Source organism: Brachycentrus maculatus, unplaced genomic scaffold (assembly GCF_059751285.1).
Source record: "Brachycentrus maculatus isolate JH-2025_06_01 unplaced genomic scaffold, ASM5975128v1 h1tg000077l, whole genome shotgun sequence".
Taxonomy (NCBI): Eukaryota; Metazoa; Arthropoda; class Insecta; order Trichoptera; family Brachycentridae; genus Brachycentrus; species Brachycentrus maculatus.
In genome coordinates this window covers 1,165,474-1,184,178 of record NW_028280831.1, presented here as the reverse complement: position 1 = coordinate 1,184,178, position 18,705 = coordinate 1,165,474, and the positions used below count along the sequence as shown (strand labels likewise).

The 18,705-nt window shown below is 32.2% G+C and overlaps 1 protein-coding gene and 1 long non-coding RNA gene across 2 annotated transcripts in view; one reads left to right on the top strand and one right to left on the bottom strand.

Moving 5' to 3' along the window:
* The window catches only part of LOC148311092 (uncharacterized), a 50,624-nt gene extending 42,080 nt beyond the window's left edge, over positions 1-8,544 (bottom strand). Inside the window, exons 1-2 of the long non-coding RNA XR_015837313.1 lie at positions 7,611-8,544; positions 4,886-5,029 (exon numbers count right to left, since the gene is read on the bottom strand). This is a non-coding gene — a long non-coding RNA (uncharacterized LOC148311092). The remainder of the gene's footprint in view (positions 1-4,885; positions 5,030-7,610) is intronic.
* Cad88C (cadherin 88C) overlaps positions 1-18,705 on the top strand; it is a 66,574-nt gene that overhangs the window by 36,214 nt on the left and 11,655 nt on the right. The window contains exons 3-19 of the mRNA XM_088257289.1: positions 5,254-5,405; positions 6,322-6,540; positions 7,266-7,557; positions 8,403-8,575; positions 9,259-9,456; positions 10,208-10,401; positions 10,843-11,043; positions 11,673-11,950; positions 12,863-13,020; positions 13,385-13,540; positions 14,415-14,594; positions 14,719-14,853; positions 15,529-15,808; positions 16,313-16,477; positions 17,163-17,326; positions 18,077-18,244; positions 18,330-18,487. Of these exons, the coding sequence (XP_088113415.1) occupies positions 5,254-5,405; positions 6,322-6,540; positions 7,266-7,557; positions 8,403-8,575; positions 9,259-9,456; positions 10,208-10,401; positions 10,843-11,043; positions 11,673-11,950; positions 12,863-13,020; positions 13,385-13,540; positions 14,415-14,594; positions 14,719-14,853; positions 15,529-15,808; positions 16,313-16,477; positions 17,163-17,326; positions 18,077-18,244; positions 18,330-18,487 (3,271 nt within the window). The remainder of the gene's footprint in view (positions 1-5,253; positions 5,406-6,321; positions 6,541-7,265; positions 7,558-8,402; positions 8,576-9,258; positions 9,457-10,207; positions 10,402-10,842; positions 11,044-11,672; positions 11,951-12,862; positions 13,021-13,384; positions 13,541-14,414; positions 14,595-14,718; positions 14,854-15,528; positions 15,809-16,312; positions 16,478-17,162; positions 17,327-18,076; positions 18,245-18,329; positions 18,488-18,705) is intronic.

Below are 18,705 nucleotides of genomic sequence, written 5' to 3'. Positions count from 1 at the left end.
GGACTGACTGGAGCCCTTTCGTCGTATCGTAACACGTTACGATGCGAGCATTCGTATAGTCAGTACAGCAAGCCGAGAGCTCCATCCATAGTTTAGGATGCTCGCTGATGCTCGCCGCGAGCGATGTTACGACGTTACGTTACGACGAAATGCTCCCGTCAGTCCCTACCTTTATACATATTTCTTTATTTTTTGGAAAACCAAATTTTCATAAAAGTAACAAGATATAATAATAATAAAAAAAAACAATTGTGTAATTAGAAACCTGTGTTTCCACTTAAAAATAATCTTTAAAAAAATTGTCTTGTAAATAAGTATAACTGCATAATATTATAACTCACATTTCTTAATCAAATACTGATTGAACGAAAAAACATTCGGTTAATTTTTTAAAAATCATATAATTTATCGTTTTAACAAATTTTAGAAATGGACGATTGAATTTTGAAGGTGTAATTCATTGAATAAAGGATATAAAATATTTTGTCATTACTTTTCGAATACTCAAATCTTACATGGTTCCGTTCTGCTAAGTTGGTCCAATTCTGAATTAATCATCTTTTTAACGGTCACGACTAGAAATAGGTGAAGAAGAACTTAATTACAGTAATTTATAGATAATTGAAACCGCAATAAAATTTACCACAAGATTTTTTCAAGTCCAACACATCAGAAATTGACAAATTAAAATTGATGTTAAAAAATGGTTCACCGTTAAAATTCTTTACTTTACAGTTATCAAATTAAACATTCTGTGGTTTTTACGTGATGTTTAATAAACTACAATAAAAAATAAGAATGTGATAAATTATTAATGAAAAGTTTTATCACAATAAACTAAATTAAGTTGCATAAATTAATTTGCACCTAATATTATCTGGTCCCTGTTTAAAATATGGAAGTACCTATACTAACACCACATTTTGTATGGGTTACTGTGTTAGTATTTACATTTTCCATTGTAGCCTCGTATGGATACGAGTTACCCCTATATTTTTATTCAATATTCCTATGGAAACGGAGTATGTCCAGAAAAGGATGTTTAAAAGGTTTGTTTATTTCAAAATAAAATAAAATAAGGATAATTAAGGTTATACGAGTACCTGCCTAGTTGTAAATACAACATAAAATAAACAATATCGAATATACGAAGGTACTATGAAAGTCTGGAAACTCACAGTGCTTACGGCCTGGCTTATTGGCTGACTTAAATGATTACCTACTTTGTATAACGTACATAAATTTTAACTATTTTATTAAACATGCATATTTTCTCGATTTTGAAAGTTGTATACATGCAATGTTGTGAAATGTAATTTTCAAACGATTAAAAGCGTTCGCCTTACAATACCATTTACTCAACTTCATCGTATAGAAAGGGGCTACGCGATTACAATAAATATTGTACTACCGTTACCCTAACATAAATTCAATTAGATAAAATGTCTACATATTTTTAAATGTCCACAGATCTAGAATATACGATTTAGATCACTCGAAATTGCAATTATTGGTCTACATTGCGCGAATGTCAGAATATCAACAACATTAAAACCACAATCCATTAACTCTGCTTCTGAAAATCAATTTGGAACCTTATTGAAGTCAAAACTAATTTCGTATTGATGTACTGTGCAGAGCAGTGGTTCTGAACCTTTTTGAAGTCAGGGAGCACTTTTCATCGCAAGGAAAATTCGCGGTACACCAAAGATTAAAAAATCAAACAAAGATAACTTTTATTAAAAATAACAGTGATTATTTTACTACAGATAAGTTTAAAATAATATTTTTTTTTTTAATACATAAAAACATAAATACTCCAATGAAACTTTTTTCCGGCGAAAATTATTTAATGTGACACCTAAGCTGTCTGTTTTTACAAATTTCAGCTGCTCTTATTTCTTCATCCAAATTGCTAAGCCTTTCGCGTTTCTTCGTTTAAATGTCGAGAAACCTAGCTAACAGAAATATGAGGTTGAACACTGTAATATTTTTTTCAGTACCTACCCTGTGGAGAGAGCTGGGTATTCGTCCTAAACAAAAATCCAAAATTCATTCAGAGTTATCTCTGATAATTTGATAAATACATTCTGTGTGGTTATAATCCAGGATTCGAACCACACATACTGATAAAAAAAGTTTCTGCTCAATAAAAAGCTTCTTTTCATCTCACCAATAAATGTCTCTAGTGAAGTTCTAGTGGTTCAAGAACAATGTTTCAAAATTGGTTCATATATATAGAACTTCCGAGAATTTGAGTAGTGTGGTTGTCAATAATGGGTAGAATTGGTGAATGTTACACGTGTGTTAAACCAGCCTATGACGGTCGTCAGTCCCGTAAATGCCCAGACTTCCATATTCTTCTTCATCTTTGATGAGATGTCAAAAAATAATATCTCTGATAATTTTGTTTTTAGAGTACGATCTGTTAATAGAGTAATTATTTGTTATTCTTCTTGATATTTGCAAACAAACTCGAATATTAAATTAGCCAACATATTTGTTTTCATAATTTCGCGGAGCACTAGCAACAAGCTCGCGGAGCACTGGTTAAGAGCCACTGGTGTAGAGATTGACGATTGTTACAGGGTAAATTGACTCGGACGATTTGATTCAACCGACTTGTAGGTCATGGAATCGACTAATGGTGTTAGGTGATTGATAGTAATTAGGCACGTCAGGTTGATGTGCATCTACCGATTCACTTTTGATAGGAAAGCTGATTTATTTATAATTGCAACCGTTGCACTTGTGCTCTGGTCTTCAAAGCTGAAGATTATAAATGACAACGTAATTTGTGGCATTGTGTACAGTTATTGTAATAATACTGTATTATTATCTTCTTTGTTAATTTCACAATCATCTAGCTTTGATGGGCTACGCCGTATCCAGGGCATTTTTATGAATAAATAAAATTTATTATATTCCTTCGATGCACTTTACGATATCTTGAATATTTTCGACGAACTAGCTATTTTTTTTATATTTGCGTTCATGTACAACATGATGTCGGTAACGACGAAACCCGGTCGCTGGTCAAATAAAAAAGTGGAAAAGCTAAAAATATTGGTTTTAATCTAATAATAAATTAAAAATGCAATTCCATCACGAAGTGTCAGTGGATAATATAAATCTATTCCATAATTTGTTAATTTAATAAATATAAAAAATATATATACAGGTGCCGTGGCGTAGTTGGGTAGACGCTAGACTGCGAAACTGGCGTCGCGGGTTCGATTCCCGCCAATTGCCAAATGAATTCAAGAAAGATTTATTTTCAGTTGGTCTGGGCGTTTGCGATATATTTTTCACATTTACCTTCCCTACTGTACTCCTTACTACTCTAACTGTAGACAAACCTCTTAAAGTAGTGGCTTTGCGGGTTATTCCTTAAAAAAAAACTAAAAAAACACTTGCATAAGACCACTTTTGAATTTATTAATGTAAACACGAATAGTTTAAAAAAACTACGAATGTTCTCACCAACAGGTGAAAATACAAACAGTTCGTATATGTTTATAAATATTTATCATTTAATTTCTTAAAATTTAATATTTCTATGCATACTCATTACATCCTAGTAGATATAATATAATGCATTGTTTTTTTTCTCATAATATTGTTATTTATGCTAATTAAATTCTGTTTATGGGCGGCTGTTTTCATATAATTAATTCCAATTAACACAAATATGTCCGAAAATATTAATTGGTCTTTTTTATTGGTCTTCCATTTTCATCGAAAAATTTTCATTTTTATTTACGGTTGTGAAAATGTTGATTTTTCTTAGAGATTATTCGATTTTTACTAGGCAAACATTTGTAATAATTAGAGCAGACACATTTCATAAATAACACCAAACCAATTACTCACCAAGGAAAAACTATACGCTGAATTCATAATTTGCATGCAAATTTTATAACTTGACAGTGATTGGGTTGTTTACATATTCATATAAAAATATTTGTATTTTCTTAAAATGTTACCAAACGTAAGGTGATGGAAAATATAAATTAAATCGAGAGAACGTGGAGAATCGAATCAAAGACCATAAACGGAAGTCTTCCACTATACCAGCGGTCGACAAACTGCGGCTCGCGAGCCGAAGGCGGTTCTTTGGCCATATGAGTATGGCTTAGCCACAAATGTGCGCAACCCACACTCTGTGCTGATATGGAAATATTAGTGAAAAAGAAATATCGACTTTTTTCACAGCACATGTGGTCGGCTTTGAAAGATCCAGAGAAGACATGATGATTTTTACCATCTGGTTTCTGAATCATATGATCAACACAATCATAAGAGCGAAAAATGGATTTTTGCCTTACTAGTCTCTCAAAAGAAACCTCAATCGTTATACTGTGGACATTTGGGTCTGTTGACTAATGAATTTGCCGAACACTAGACTATACTGAACATAATGAAATGTGAATGATAAAACAATTATTTTAAATGAATTGTATGAAATTATCTCAGCTAAAATAAAATCATTTAATACTAATATGCAAACATCAAGAATATGTGACGAAAATTGTAAAGTTTTCATCTAAATGGGAAAATGTCGCAACCCGTAGATACATAGATTACAGTTTTGTAGACGTTAAGTGATTTAACCGAAAATTAACGTATTTCATTAAAATGCAGTTGAGAAGCTTTCTTTTCGATCTTCTTTCATCTATCATCTTAAGAAACCGGTTACCTACATATTCAGATCATCATTTCCGATTCTTGGCATACGACACGTTATTGATACATCCGGTACAATAATTTATTGTTATCCATAATAGGTCTATTACAAATCTAATACATACTTGATAGATAATACCGTGATAAAACGTTTAATGTACGTACATAATTAACGTAAAAATTATTTATTTCAACTTACTTCAGGTCCCGTTTTGGCTATATGGTATATGCCTTCCTGTAACTCCGCAAGTGGTTCCTGTTTTAGGCAAGGCAGATCGCATCCATCCCAATTCAGCACCCAACAGCGTCGACGATATAACGGGATTTAGCTGCCCGCCACTTACTGAAAAGAGACGGGAATATACACGTTTGTAAATTAATACGAACATATTTTTATCTCCTCCCTTGTTAGTAAGTGCCTGGACGTCTTTGCCAAATGGACCTGTGATAGGATCGGTACTGCCTTTTAAGGTCGTTGTCCCAGTGTATCTACGGACGTCTTCTGCTCCTCGCTCCCACTAGAAGTCGCCATTGGAAAACATTTAAAAAAAAAACTTTATTTAACAGGTAGTTTAATATACCGCCTCCGAGGAGTGGATCCCGATGGAGACGATCTGCATTTCGGTATCCGAGATCAGCACAGAAGCGATATATTGAGAATAGAGTCCATTTCATCCAACGAAGCCAACGTCTTTCTTGCCAAGGAACTGGATAGAGAGGTATTTTTTCCATTACCTTAATGTTTAAGTATCAACAAACTCAATGGGATTATAATATTTCACAGATTGAGTACCCTTCTAATTATTCATTACTTTTAACTGTTCCTAGCTTTTTAGGAAAAAAAATATAAGTCAAATCCTTTTCAAAGTAAGCCAACGTTGTCCTAATTCATAACATTCTTTGAGGAATCCCACACAAATTTTTTTCAACTTATTAAATGTTTTGTGAAAAGGTTCTATTTTATTATTAATTTTAATAAAAATAAAATCATTTTAAAGTAACCTAACAATAATGTTTTAGGTATATTAATATAATTGCCGATAAAAAAAGTTAAAATAGACAAACAACAACAAGAATCGTAATTTGTAAGGAAAACCAAAAGTAAATGTGAAACACCTATTTTGAAAAAAATGTTTTTTATTTTAATCATTGGATAAAAAATAACTCTCCTTTTTTACATTTTCTAAGGAATATTCTAGGAATATAAATGAAGGAATATTTTTTTTATCTTTATACCAAACATTGGGGTGATGTATACAAGCCTCTAAGGTTCATTTATATTTTACAAAAATACAGCTAGATTTGGATGACCCATATAACATAAATGATGCAATCGGACACAATGTCATGTTCCGAATGTAATAATTTATTATAAAAACAAAAATAAACTGTCGTTCGAAGTAAAATTAGATTCGCACGTAAATACTCGAAGAAATGGATCCGAAAAAAGCGCTACATTGATTTTCTTCGCATGAAAAAGATTTCCTTCACGGGTCATCACTTTGAAACTTATTTCCGTTATCCATCAAAACTTTTGTAACGCGGGAATAAATCAAAATGGCGTTCCTTTCGACTTCGATCTGCTTTGATCTAGAAATCTTAATGTGTTATTAAAATGATAATTTGTTGTTTTAGACAAGGGACGAGTACGCCTTGGTGCTTACTCTCACAGACGGTCATCTTGGCGAAGGAAATTTTATAACGCAGAGCTTTTTACTTCTTGTGGAGGACGTCAATGACAACGAACCCGTATTCAAGCCATACCCTTCTGCCATCACTATCAAAGAAGATGCGTCCCCGAGTATATTAACTTCCGTGGAAGCTACGGATTTAGACGAAGGGGCTTATGGTCAGGTAGGTACCTTTATAAACGGACCATGTTGTGCAGAAACCTTCCAACCCACAATTTGATGAATGCTACCTTCATTAACAGAATTTTTTTAATTTGCTGAGAACACCCAGCCCAAAATATCAACGCACTATTTTTGGAGAACTTTTAAAAGCATGTGTCTTCTATATGTAAAAAGAAAATACTGAACTTAACATTTTTAACAGCATTGTTTTAAACGGTTGGTAGGTTTTTTCAATTTATAAATAGGTAGCTACACCACAACATTTAATTTTTCAAGACTATCTGCATGTTTATTTTCATTTAAAAAATAGATTTACTTATTATTTCAATCTTTGAGTGGATAAAACTTACGTATAAAAATTTTACGTGTTATATTTAAAATTTATATTTATGCACGTTGTTTTTTTTTTATTTACGAAATCGATATTTTCTTTAAGTTTTTCGATTGATATATCTAATCTATTTTATTTTCAACCAATAACAATATATATATCGTTACTATGACGGCACGAAAATTTCTAATATTTAAGCACGACATTGTATTCGTTATCTAGGAGGCGTTGCTTTAGTACCTACGCCAAGTAGCATAATTCATATTTTCACATTTTTTCTAATCAATGGCAACAAAAACGTAAGTCCACTGAAAAGAAGATAAATTATAAAAGGAGACGACTGTTGTTACTTAGTAAAAATGACGGTTTTACTATAAATGAAACTATGCTTTCAGGTTGTATACAATCTTCAAGAACTTGACGGAGAATCCGATTTATTTTCCATTCAAACTCAAAATGGAAAGGGAATTATTCGTCTCGTGGGTAGCTTAGATTACGAGAAGAAATCATTATACCAGTTAAGAATATTAGCTACAGATAGAGCCAATCAGGGCCGCGTAAATACAGGAACAGCAGCAATTTTAATAAAAGTTCAAGATGTCGAAGATCAACCTCCAGAGTTTGTTGGAGTTACCCCAGTTACAAGAATAAGCGAGGATTCGCCAGTTGGGACATCTGTTTTAGAAGGTAAGCAGGTACCTACATAATAATAATACAGAAGGTCAAAATATTTTTTTTACCTTTATCAGTGGTATCAAGATCGATGCGGTGTCAATTTGATCAACAATTACATGAAGGCAAGGTAATCAGTCCTACGTGCCAGATTCTTGGGTATAGTGAGAATGCTTGGGTAAATTATGCTACACTTTAAACGACTTTACATTCAATCCAAATTACACAAAATAACACAATTTGGTGCGCCCATTACTTTTTTGTGAATTCGTTTTTTTTAAACTGTAACAACACAACACCAAAATACAGTAACAACGCACTTAATACGGGGGATATGTGTTCCAATATGTTCCAGTGCTAAATAAACTGCGTTAAACGAAAGTCTGTGACTTTACAACTCAATCCAAATAACACAAAACAACATAATTTGGTGCTGTGATTTTTTTTGTGCGATTAAAAAAAACTGTAACAACAATATCTCTTCGCCTGAAAATTCAAACGCAGGGAGTATTTACATTATTTGCCTTTATATCAAATCAGTGACTTATTTTGATGTGGCTAATATGATTCAACTAATTGCAGAATTTTTTAAATGTAAATTATTACATATTTGCAATTTAAAAGCAAAAAAAACATATACAAGTACCTCAGATATTGTTATGTTGTTAATTTGACACTGGTCCATATGTGACGTTTGATTTTGACATTTGGCACAGTATTTAACTTAGGTAATCTTTCGTCGTAATTTTTGCTATTATTTTATCAGTCTGATTAAGCAGTCTGTTTTCTTTAGCAACATATTTGCCATACTCGATTGTTTTAAATTTTTGTTTGAAATTCGCTGTTAACCTAAATTTCAGTTCATGCAATCGATGGCGACCGAGGTGTCAACAACAGAATATCTTACAGCATAATTTCGGGTGGCGAAGATCAATTCGACATCGATGGTACCTCCGGAGTCATTTATACTATCAATTCATTGGACAGAGAAGACCCAGAGAACAATAATGGAGCCTATATTTTGGAAATACTTGTAACTATTTAATTATTTCTCACTGGATTCTATTTAGAGAGTGTAATGATAATATTTTATTTTTAATTTATGTTTTACTTGGTAAATACCACTATTTCTTAAAATCTATTGTATTGTGACACGTTTTTCGACGCATTCTGCGTCATTTTTAAACACCATACGGTGTTATTATGCGGTACATAATTATGCGGTGTTTCGTATGATGATTGAAAATTATGCAAATGATGCGGAATGCATCAAAACATGTCACAGTAGATTTTAAGAAATAGTAGTATTTACCAAGTAAAACTGAAATAAAAATGGATAGATATTCCCACAAAGTGAGTGCCGAATCAATTAATGAGATAATAATTTAGTTTAAGAAATCCTTATTAAGTTGTGGTTTGCTTTGAACTATACCTTTTTATATGCTAGCTACTAGTTTTTGGACTAGGGCTCATTTTCACAAACATGGCTCGAAGATGTCTAGATTACAATATTATGGACCCCTCCAGTTGTAATTGAGATGGGAATATGAAAATATAGGCATTTACATGGCTTATGACTTGTTATTGCCTGGTTAAATAGCCAGTCAGTCTCCCATGTGTAAATATCACTGCCATTCCATTGATTCCGATTGAGCATAATTTCTTTATCTCTCTGTCTTTTTTTATCAGTTTTCTTTATTACTATTTTTTTTCAAGGCAACTGAAGAATCACAAGAGATTGATCCTCTTCCTACAGCATCCACCGAAGTTACCATAATACTGACCGATGTCAATGATGAGACACCCCAGTTCCGTAGTAAGAGATATATCTGCGAGGTAGTGGAAAATGCCCAGCAAAATACTCCCATCACATTCCTTCAGGATGCTATCCCAGAAGTTTTCGATTATGATCAGGTGAGATATATAAAATCCCTATATTGTTTTTATTTATTTTAGATGAACAGACAGCCGCCGTGGCGTAGTTGGGTAGACGCTGGACTCCGAAACTGGTGTCAAGGGTTTGATTCCCGCCAATTGCAAAATAAATTCAAGAAATATTTATTTTCAATTGGTCTGGGTGTTTGTCATGTATTTTTCACATTAACCTTCCGTATCCTTACTATCCTACCTGCAGACAAGCCTCTTAAAGTAGAGGCTTTGCGAGTTATCCCTTTAAACAAAAAAAACAAACAAAAATCTGATCAACTGTTATAGTCATGATAAATAAATGTACTTTATACCATATAATGCTTAATGTACCTATCTTTTAATATATCTGTAAATTATTGACAAAATTGTGTTTCTGATTTTATTTCTAAAATATGTAGTAAATGCTGTTTTGTCAACATTATCTTTCTTCTTCTTCATTTAATCCTTATCCGCACTTAATAGTGCATAGAGCACTGCATTATATAGAAGCAGTGCTAAATACAGAATAGTGATCAGTCCTGAACTTGTCAAGGGTAATATTTAGTAAATATTAGAGTGAAAAAATCCCTTCCGGGACTTCAGCACACTAGCTTAACGCGGCAACCACTGAATTATGGAGGCGGACATTTATTATCTACCAAAATAAGATATCTGCACTTAAAAAATCACGACATTTCCTAAAAATAGCCCTGGAAAGTGTATTTATGACAATTATATCATTTTACTAAATTCTTAGGGGAAAAATGGAACATTTGAGTTGTACTTGGAAGGAGACAACGGCGTGTTTGAGGTGACCCCATCTCGTGGTGTCAATGAGGCTTCCTTTCTGATCAGAGTGGCCAAACCATCCTACCTGGACTATGAACAAGTCACGGTTATGAATTTTTCACTCGTGGCCAAGGAGACTGTTGCATCTCAACCAAAGAAGAGGTATTTTAATAAATCAATTCCATCCTGCTATATTATGAGAAAAAATGCCTACGCAATATAATTGAACTACATTTTCTTCACATTTTACATTTTCAAAAATGTGCTGGATAATTCCTGTTTTGGAAGAAAATAAGATTCATTTAAAATGCCAGCATTTTATCCTCTTATCTTTTATATGATGAAAACACATTTTTTTCTTAGTTTTTTTAAATAAGTCTTAATGAAGGGAGATTTTGTATAATTTACGAAAAAAAAATTATGCATAGTATATATCTTGTTTTAAAGGGAACAGTTTTCAATAAGTTTTCACTATCTAAAAATCTGTAATCATTCTAGTCTCATTGCTATGTGGTTGTAATAAAATAAAAATTGATGTCTCAGGATACCATTTAAGAGATGTTATTTTAAAGACACCATTGAAATTTTTCTGATTTTTTTTAGTGTCGTCCCGATCACGGTTCATATACGAGATGGAAATGATAACTTCCCGGAGTTCACAGAGCCCATGTACGATGTTTCCGTTCCGGAGAATTGTGGAGTTGGAACTACGGTGGCGTGGGTTCAGGCCATGGATGACGATTCGGGAAACTTTGGCACACGAGGAATCCGATATACCAACCTCGGTGGAGGCATTGCACATCTGTAAGATTTTTTTCAAATATATTTTGTTAGTTCTGTGGCCCAGTGCTTTCTTTTCTCAAGACTGAAGGTCTCATAGAATTGATATTTTTTATAACTGTACTGCTGATAAATAAATAAAAAATACAATCACTGGAATTATGTACATAGTATCTTTGTGCACTAAGCCATTGATATATTTAATGGGAAAAAATCCTACTTAAATTAACCTTCTGTTATTAAATTAAGGTTTGTGAAAGTACCAATTATTCCTTAAGATATCAATCCAGTTTTAATGGAGTAATGATTGTATACGTAAATTTCTGTCAATGAGCACAGTGCTGTGGTATCAAATGAAGTCTAATAGATTTCTTTTAATATTTAATTTTTACATTGTCGGTACAGCATTGAGTTTAAGGTTATTTGTTGTCTTGACAAAACTACGCGTGACTTAGTCTTGTGTGGATTTATTAAGATAGCAGAAATAGTCATTGTTATTTTGTAATAAAAAAGGTATAATTTAAATTTAAAAAAATATTGATTTTGATACAATAACACTCTTTGTACGATCTTCTTATTGGAGACGGTAAAATATAAATTTTTTTTTGTTAAATATTTTTTATTATGTTCAATCAAACCATTTTTCTCTTCAGATTACATCTCAACTCTGTGTCTGGAATAATAACAGTAAAACTTGCCGGAGGAAACAGTTTCGACAGAGAACTTATTTCCCGACACTTCTTGACTGTGGAAGCGCGAGATGACCTCGGTCAGGGTAACAGAAACACGGTACAGCTGGTTGTCAACATAGAGGATGTAAACGACAACCCTCCGATATTTTTGCTCAACAAATACGAGGCCAGATTATTGGAGGGCGAAAATGATTTTGAAATACCTCTTATCCTGGAAGCGAGAGATGCCGATTTGAATGGTAATAAATAGGGCCATATGAAAAATTTTCCCCGGAATAGAAATATCGCATGAAAATCGAGATTTGACGTGAATAATTTGTAATTTGAGTCACTTCAGAGAAAAACTAAAATTGATAAGCTGAGATTATTCTATAATGTAGACAATTTTAAAAAGATTTTATTTTGTGATATGATTCATTTTTGGTATCATCAAAAAACAATCTCATGTTTTAATATTAATGATATACTTTTCAATAATATCATTATTATTAAAAGATTAATAATGATATATTTTGTTATGATATACTGATTATATATTTATCCTAACTAGGTTTGAAGTCATTCATTGATAATTTGATAATGAATAAATATATCTGAAAATTATCAATGCAACTCTTGAAAATATTTTTCATCTACATTTTATCCTTATTTCACTTTTTTTCAAATCTATGCATATTCATAAATACATTTCCTTGTGATGTAATTAACTTCTTACATCTGCACAATTTTAATATTTTTATTGTTTATTCCTGGATAATAAGTACAACTGCAGTTTGTCGGTTTTAAACCAAAATAACCATAATGCTAATACTAAAATAAAATAATAAATACTGTATTCTTGGTATGCTATGCTTTCCATAATCAAGCGTACCGACCTACATGCTTCCCATAGACAAATAATCAAGGGTACCAACTTACAAGCTTCCCATAGACATTTAATCAGGGGTACCAACCTATATGCTTCCCATAGACATATAATCAGGGGTACCAACCTATTGGTGATTATATCACCCAGCTTGTGATTATCATGGCGCGAAAACATAATTTAATTTAAATGATTAGTTCATAACATGAAAAATAAATTTGCTGCTCTCAACCGACCATTTTATAAAACTAAAAAAAATCTCAGACGTTACATTTGGTTTTGGCAGGAACAAGAAATAGTCGAGTTGATTACTACATAGTGAATGGTGAATATAAGGAGAATTTCACAGTAGACGTACATACAGGAGTATTGAAGCCGGTTGCTCCAATGGATTTTGAACAGCTCCCTGGTGATAACAGCAATATCCGCCCCATACATCTCACGGTATTGTTTTTTTTTATCTATCGAATACAAAATTTTTACATGTCGAGTGAATACTATATTTAATGTGTACTTAATACTGTACTTACAAGGCTACTATCAAAATATGAATAATATGGTGGTTCAATCGCGGGTAGAATGGTGAATGCTACACATTGTATAAAGTTATTTTTAAACCAGTCAACGACAGGTGTTAGTCCTGTAAATGCTTAGACTTTCAAAGTCTCATCTCAGGTTGTCTCTGTTGAGATATCAATAAAAATCTTTATAACAACACTTGCAATTTTAAATCTAATATTTATGTATGAAGATTAAAACGCACTAAAAATGTTATAAATGTTCTATATATTTTCTGTTAAATTTGAAGGTTCGTGCCCGAGACTTTGGAGTACCCCCATTATCAGCGGAAGTCCCAGTTACCATATTCGTGCAGGATGTTAACGATCATGCCCCACTTTTCCAACAAATGATTTACAAACGATCGATACCTGAAGATATGCCGGGTGGAACACCCATTTTAGAGGTCAGAAAAAAGATCTTTTGATAAAAATACAGTATCACCCCGCTTGACATGGGAGATATGTTCCGATAAGCTCTAGTGCTAAATAAAACGCACTTAAAGAAAGTCTGTGATGATATCAAGTGTGCCTGGAGTCTGCATGCGAGTATCAAAGCAATAAAATTGCACCTGATTTTAGGGAATATTAATTTTACCGCGTAAGGCTTAAACAGTGTTAAGTGGGGTATCGCTGTATATTTTATTGATATCATGTCATTTATGTGTAGTTTGTGCTATTTTGTTTTTATTCCTTTTAGAGATGTTCAGACTGCCAATTAAGTTATTTATATGATAGCAATGAACTAGATGATAGCAATTGATGTAATTTTTAGATACAATATTTTAAAGAGTGAACCCTAAGAAGACTGGTGGAGACATTATTGATTTTCCAATAAATCGTTCATCATATCGATATTACTAGTAAAATTATTTATATTTGCAATTAAAAATGGACATACTAGATTGTAAACACATTTATTTGGTTTTACATATATGGGGTAAAATAGACTGTTTTCATCTTTGATACTAAAATGTATATAGCTCGTAAAACTCATGATACATTAATTTAATACATATTGCAGTTGGAAAAAACATTAAAAACATCAGTTAAAATATTTATATATAAATCAACTAACAGACAAAATTTAACAGAAACATCATCGCTATCATGGGCAATATTTTTATGGTATACAAATGAGATTCTCAATCTTTTAATATGTTTGTGTCTGAAATCAGATAATATATTTACACACAAAATCAGTTAAACCTATAACTCCCTGTTTTACTCTTCTATATTTTCATATTATTTTTCTTCTATATTTTATTTTGTAATTTATAGGTAAAAGCATTTGACAGTGATGGATCAGCTCCAAACAACCAAGTGGTTTACAGAATTCAAAGAGGAGCAGGGGATAAATTTGTGATTGGTCCTGAGAGCGGGATCATCTCTGTTGCTCCTGGTTCAGCTCTAGATCCTGATAGAACAGATCCCAAAAGCAATAAATATGGATTGACTGTCGTAAGTTTCAATTGTCTACGTTCTCACTGAATTTTAACTTAAAAATACTATATTTTTCAATTTGTCATCATTGTCAACTAAATACATATATTCCAGTATTCCATTGAGTGTGATTGTTTTCTAGATTGCTTTTGATGGAGGCATCGGTGACCAGCAATTAAATGCTGCTGTTCTAGTGAATATTTCTATTGTCGATGTCAATAATAAACCTCCCATCTTCATAGACCCAGGAACCATAACAGTACGCGAGAATACTCAGGTTTGTTTTTCTTTATCATCTTTTACCTTTAGCACGGAGACTTTCCAGACCCCATACGTCATTTTTCCACACAAATATCTTGTCACTAGCAGGTTTCTGCTGTATCTTCTACTGCATTTTGCTGTTTATTTATTTTTACTACTAATTGTGTTCTTAATGAGGTTATTAAAATTGAAATATCACCAGAAAGAGGGAATGCGAAATAATATGCTTGTAGACATGGGCAATCCATTTTTTCAAATAATTAATAATTATTTTTGCGGAAGTCATATTAATTATAAATTTGATTTTTTCATTACATCATTTAAAGCCACTCATACCAATCAGTGCACAAATTTAGTTGCGTATTGCATATTTCTAGCTCTTAATATATTTGGCAATTTGAAATAAATAAAAAAATAACTAGAAAAATAAATAAACTGCAAAAAAGTAACCAATACCAACCAGACCAGGTAAATTAAAAAATAACATTAGTCACATCTCTATATGCTAAGAATGTTATACTTTTTCGGGAAAAAAGGTTAGCAGTACTTTGATTTTAAAGCATTTACTATCTTTCTATAATAAAGTTCGATTAGTGTGAGTATAAAAAATACATTAAGTGGAAAAAAATTGTTTGATTATTTTATTATATTATATTATTTTCTATATTTTGATTTGATTGAATTTTTTCAGGTGGGAACTTTTGTTTTCCGAGCTGTAGCAAATGACCCCGACGATATGCCGGTACTCCGCTATCACTTGGATCCCGAGAGCAGCATAGCTAAGAATGAAGAAGGCACGATTGTCAAGATATCAGAATACGACTATATGGCTCCGTGGGACTTGAATCCATTGGATGGAATGCTTAGAGTTATACGGCTTTTAGATAGAGAAAAAGTGGAATATATTAGATTGGGACTAATCGTAGAGGACATCGCGGCTGTGAATGGTGGACCAAAACAAACTGCTTCTGGTAAGGATGTAATTTAGATAGTTAAATTTAAGTGCTTAAATATTAGAATTCCCACCACGGTATAAGCGTGGTTGTCTATTGCTTGACCAACTATACTATGATCAAAGGTTTCTAAATATCGCAGAAGGTAGAAATACCATCCTTAAGCATCAATTGACCGAACGGGTAGAAATACCTTTCCCGTCCATAGTGTGTTAAATTCGAATTTCTTTAATGGTGGGGACTGACCGCAGCATTTTGTCGTAATGTAACGTCGTAACTTGGCTCGCGTTGAGCACTCTGACTATGGACGGAACACTCGGCTATAACGAATGCTCGCATCGTAACGTGTTACGTTATGACGAAATGGCTCCGGTTAGTCCCCACCATAACAGTTCGTGTGCCAGTGCCCTTTAAATAACATTATAACCGCTATAGAAAATATTTTCTTATAATTAAAATGACTTACTTAATATTTAATACTATATTTCTGTTAATATTTGTGCTTTCGTTTTTGTTGGATAGCATCCCTGACGATCATTATCGAAGACGAGAATGATAACAACCCTAGATTTCGAAGACCTTTTTACAAAAAGTCTATCACGGAGAATACAAAAAATGGAGCTACTATCGCAAATGTTGTAGCGGATGACGTCGATAAAAATAGATCAATCACTTATTCCTTGGAAGGTATGTTATACAAATTTTATTAGCTCAATTAAACTTTTTGGAGAAAAAATACAAGTTTCTCACTGTATTTTTTTTTTGCCCTCATAATAGAGTGTCAATGATCTATCATTTTTTTGTCAGTTTATAGCACTGACATTTATTTTAGACATTATATATAATATTGATAATTATATAATGTTAGTATGTGGCTCGGTTTTAAAAATCCATAATTGGTGTATCTTTATTTGCTGCTATAAGTTACATACTGAGGCCATTATTTAGAACGATTTCTTAGTATTATTACAGATACAAAATACTTTTAGTAATACAAATGAGTGAACATAACATATAACTATCAGTTTTTTATTATTCATTTGGTGATAATAAAAAAAAAACATGATTTAAAAGTTTTATCTATATAAAACATTATTTAAAAGCGTATTTTATGTATTTATCACTGGATTAGAAACTAGAAACGAGTCCAATAAGTATAAAAAATTATCTTCTTCTTCATCTTGTTGTAGGCCCTGTTTTTTAAGAGGGATTAGCCTCCTGCGATGTCGATTCCTAAAAAATTATAACTCAACGGAATACAAACATTATTCCTGTTTCGCAATTACCGAATGTTTGATGTATTTAAAGTTTATTATGTATTAATTTGTGATCTTATAAATGGCTAAATCTGTGAATAATGTGAATGTTTTAGGGCCAGAAGAAATGATGAAGTTAGTATACCTAGAGCCGGATACTGGAGAGGTGTTAGTGGCTAATAAGATAGATCATGAAACATACCCCTCCATAAACCTCACCGTGCGAGCAACGGACTCCGGAGTACCTCCGAGATCTTCTCTGGTTGATTTGTTTATTCAGGTATTTAAAAATTAACCAAGGTCAATCGCGTAAATGTTTTTGTAAGATTTTTGTCAATATCAATCTTCAATTTTCAAGGAAAATATCAAATAGTGTATAAGTTAATATGGTAGGAATTATATTTTATTAACCCTTTGGTTACCAAAATCCGATATATTGGCTTTCGGCACTCTAGCGAGAAATACCGGATCCGTCGGTTCTGACGTCATGATTTAGAAAAGTATCAGATATATTTTGAACAGTTAGGGTTGTGAATTTCTTGTCGATTCTTTTTTTTTTAATAAGTTATACATCGAAATTTAGAATTAAATAATCATTATTATCTTACAATTACATAGTTGTAATATAAAACATACAAAAATGAGAAAAACAAAGCACATTTAACCTATTTTGTTTCCGTGAAAAGTAACTCGTGTAAAGCAGTGATATTATTAAAATAGATACATTTTTAAATAATAACAATTTGCAACAAATTTGATACAAATATAATGCATATATTGCACAACTAAAAACATATAAATATTATTATTTTTACAATAGTTGCTGCAACCCTTTCACTATTTCTGTCAACACTGGATATCGTAAATTAGGTCAGGAGTTGTTTGATTTGCAGTGTTATATGCATGGCGTAAAAGGGAATAATTCTTGCTTAACTATGAAATCTAATTTAATTAATGAGAATTATTTTAGCCGCTAAATTAAGCTTTATGTTATGGCTCTTAGAATTTAATGCCTATTTCTCTATTTAAGGTTTTGGATGAAAATGACAACAATCCATACTTTATATTTGAGTCTGGAACTATTAACGTATTGGAAAATACTCCTCCCGGAACTCCGTTGGCTGTTATTGCAGCCCGGGATTCAGACTCTGGAGAATTCGGAAAAATTACATATTTGATGGACCGGATTACTACTCAGGTATGTATTTCATAATAAAAATCAATTTGATCCAAATAAAAAATTATATAATTTGTTCATTTCTTTTGATCTTTTAATTTTGCAGGGAAAATTCTTGATTAATCCGGATAATGGCACACTAAGTGTGTCTGATTGGCTGGATAGAGAAACACAGCCATTTTACACTCTGGTTATTGAAGCCTGGGATAACTATCAGTTTGGTTACATCAGTGGGGAAAGTAGAAATGCATTTAAACAAATTATGTAAGTTATTCTGTAATTTTTTTCTCTTCCAACCACAATTTTTACATGACTTACACCACAAAAAATTCTTAAATTTACGGCAATTACCCATAGTACTTATAATAATTTTAAAAAAAATAGTTTAGGTCAGTACTCACATTTCATGCTTCACAAAAAAAGTCACACTAACATCATCAGGCTTGGGATTTTTAGATTTCATACAAAGAGATTTTGTATGC